Below are 2,500 nucleotides of genomic sequence, written 5' to 3'. Positions count from 1 at the left end.
GTCCATTTTCTTAATTGATAAAACCTCTATTTTCCTCGGATTCTTCTTCATCATCACAAGGGCTTTTTGTAAAGGTTATTTCAGGAGATGAGAGAAAAATATATCAGGAGACCAACTGAACCGCTATAATGAACCCACTGTATTCATGTAATGCTGATCCTAAAGCTCAATTAACCCACTGCAGGCAGTCGAATCTCATCCCATTCCAAGGCCCTCTGAACCCACTGTATTTGTTATATAACTGATTCAGACGAACTCAAAATACTTCACTAGAGTCGGTTTCATAGAGACAATATATCAACTGTAATAAAGCTTTCTAGACTGATTTTTGTCGCAAATCCGGAAATATGGTTCATATCACATGTTCATAATTCTTTTTTCCAACTAAATTAAATGTTAAGAGTCATTTTCCTTTCGTCTCAGCATCCCCACAAAAATGCTAGGGTCTCCCAATGTTCCCATTTTCCTTTTTACTTATTTTCAGAAAACGGAATCAATTTAAGGACTAACTAAACTCTTTGTAAGTGTAAGGCGGGGGAGAGAGAGACTAACACTTTTTTTAATGACCATCCGCAGCATCTTGCCTACCATGGGTGCCTGAGAAGGGGACGGTGGGTGCCTCGGGGGACCTGGCACCCTTGTCGCACTTGGCACTGGGGATGTTGGGCGAGGGCAAGATGTGGAGCCCCAAGACTGGATGGGGAACGCTGCCTACGTAAGTCGAGAGAGAGAGAGAGAGAGAGAGAGAGAGAGAGAGAGAGAGAGAGAGAGAGAGAGAGAGAGAGAGAGAGAGAGAGAGAGAGAGAGAGTCATACAGAAAGTAGCTTAACCTAACAAGTCTTCGTATCACTGTTGAGCCATTATATTCCAATTCTAACCAATCACTTCAGAAATTGTAAACCACTTAATTTAGAAAGATAAATTCTACTCATTTCCACTTAGTACATACCCTTTTCTTTCCTTCCAAATTAAACATATCAGCTATTAAAGTATAATACTTGAGGGTTTGTTTAGCAAAACTCAATCGAGTATAATGAAACAATTCCACAGTTTACAACGATTATGGATATTTTTCTTATCTTTTTCTTGTTCTAAGATTCATCATACTCGGGCATCATGTCATCATACTCGGGCATCATATCATCATACTCGGGCATCATGTCATCATACTCGGGCATCATATCATCATACTCGGGCATCATGTCATCATACTCGGGCATCATGTCATCATACTCGGGCATCATATCATCATACTCGGGCATCATGTCATCATACTCGGGCATCATATCATCATACTCGGGCATCATATCATCATACTCGGGCATCATATCATCATACTCAAGGGTTCATTCATCACACTTAAGGGTGTGATGAGGGTCGTCATCATACTCGTGGAATTTCAATAATGCTACTTAAGAGGTTAAATCATCATACTCACGAATAATTTCATGACAATCAAGAGGTCATCATACTCTACGTAGAAGTGCCACCATAATTAATGGTTGATAAGCTATCATACTCTGCGTGTTGTTAGATAAGCTATCATACTCTGCGTGTTGTTAGATAAGCTATCATACTCTGCGTGTTGTTATTATACTTACGGGGTTAATCTAGGCATCATACTCAGAGGTTACACAGCCTTCATATTTGTCATGATGATCAAGGGTTAAAAACACCATTGGATCTAAGGTCCTCCCTGCAACACACCCATCTCTCACTCCCATAACACAGGTGTTGGAGGCCCACAACCACCTCTCACTCCCATGACACAGGTGTTGGAGGCCTACAACCATCTCTCACTCCCATAACACAGGTGTTGGAGGCCCGAAACCATCTCTCACTCCCATGGCACAGGTGTTGGAGGCCCACAACCACCTCTCACTCCCATAACACAGGTGTTGGAGGCCCACAACCACCTCTCACTCCCATGACACAGGTGTTGGAGGCCCACAACCACCTCTCACTCCCATAACACAGGTGTTGGAGGCCCACAACCACCTCTCACTCCCATGACACAGGTGTTGGAGGCCAACAACCACCTCTCACTCCCATGACACAGGTGTTGGAGGCCCATAACCACCTCTCACTCCCATGACACAGGTGTTGGAGGCCAACAACCACCTCTCACTCCCATGACACAGGTGTTGGAGGCCCATAACCACCTCTCACTCCCATGACACAGGTGTTGGAGGCCCGTAACCACCTCTCACTCCCATGACACAGGTGTTGGAGGCCCACAACCACCTCTCACTCCCATGACACAGGTGTTGGAGGCCCACAACCACCTCTCACTCCCATGGCACAGGTGTTGGAGGCCCACAACCACCTCTCACTACCATGACAAAGGCGTTGGAGGCCCACAACCATCTGTCACTCCCACGACACAGGCGTTGGAGGCCCGTAATCATCTCTCACTCCCATGGCACAGGTGTTGGAGGCCCACAACCTGAAACCCATCAAACTCGGGGCCAAGGAAGGCATTGCCCTCATCAACGGGACG

At 45.5% G+C, this 2,500-nt stretch overlaps 1 protein-coding gene across 1 annotated transcript in view; it reads left to right on the top strand.

Moving 5' to 3' along the window:
• The window catches only part of LOC139753278 (histidine ammonia-lyase-like), a 40,236-nt gene that overhangs the window by 24,979 nt on the left and 12,757 nt on the right, over positions 1-2,500 (top strand). Inside the window, 2 exon segments of the mRNA XM_071669543.1 lie at positions 577-719; positions 2,429-2,500. The exon segment at positions 2,429-2,500 is cut by the window's right edge and continues 124 nt beyond it. Coding sequence (XP_071525644.1) covers positions 577-719; positions 2,429-2,500 — 215 coding nt within the window.

This window comes from Panulirus ornatus, chromosome 14 (assembly GCF_036320965.1).
Source record: "Panulirus ornatus isolate Po-2019 chromosome 14, ASM3632096v1, whole genome shotgun sequence".
NCBI classification, from domain to species: domain Eukaryota; kingdom Metazoa; phylum Arthropoda; class Malacostraca; order Decapoda; family Palinuridae; genus Panulirus; species Panulirus ornatus.
This window is presented reverse-complemented; position numbering and strand designations above follow the sequence as displayed.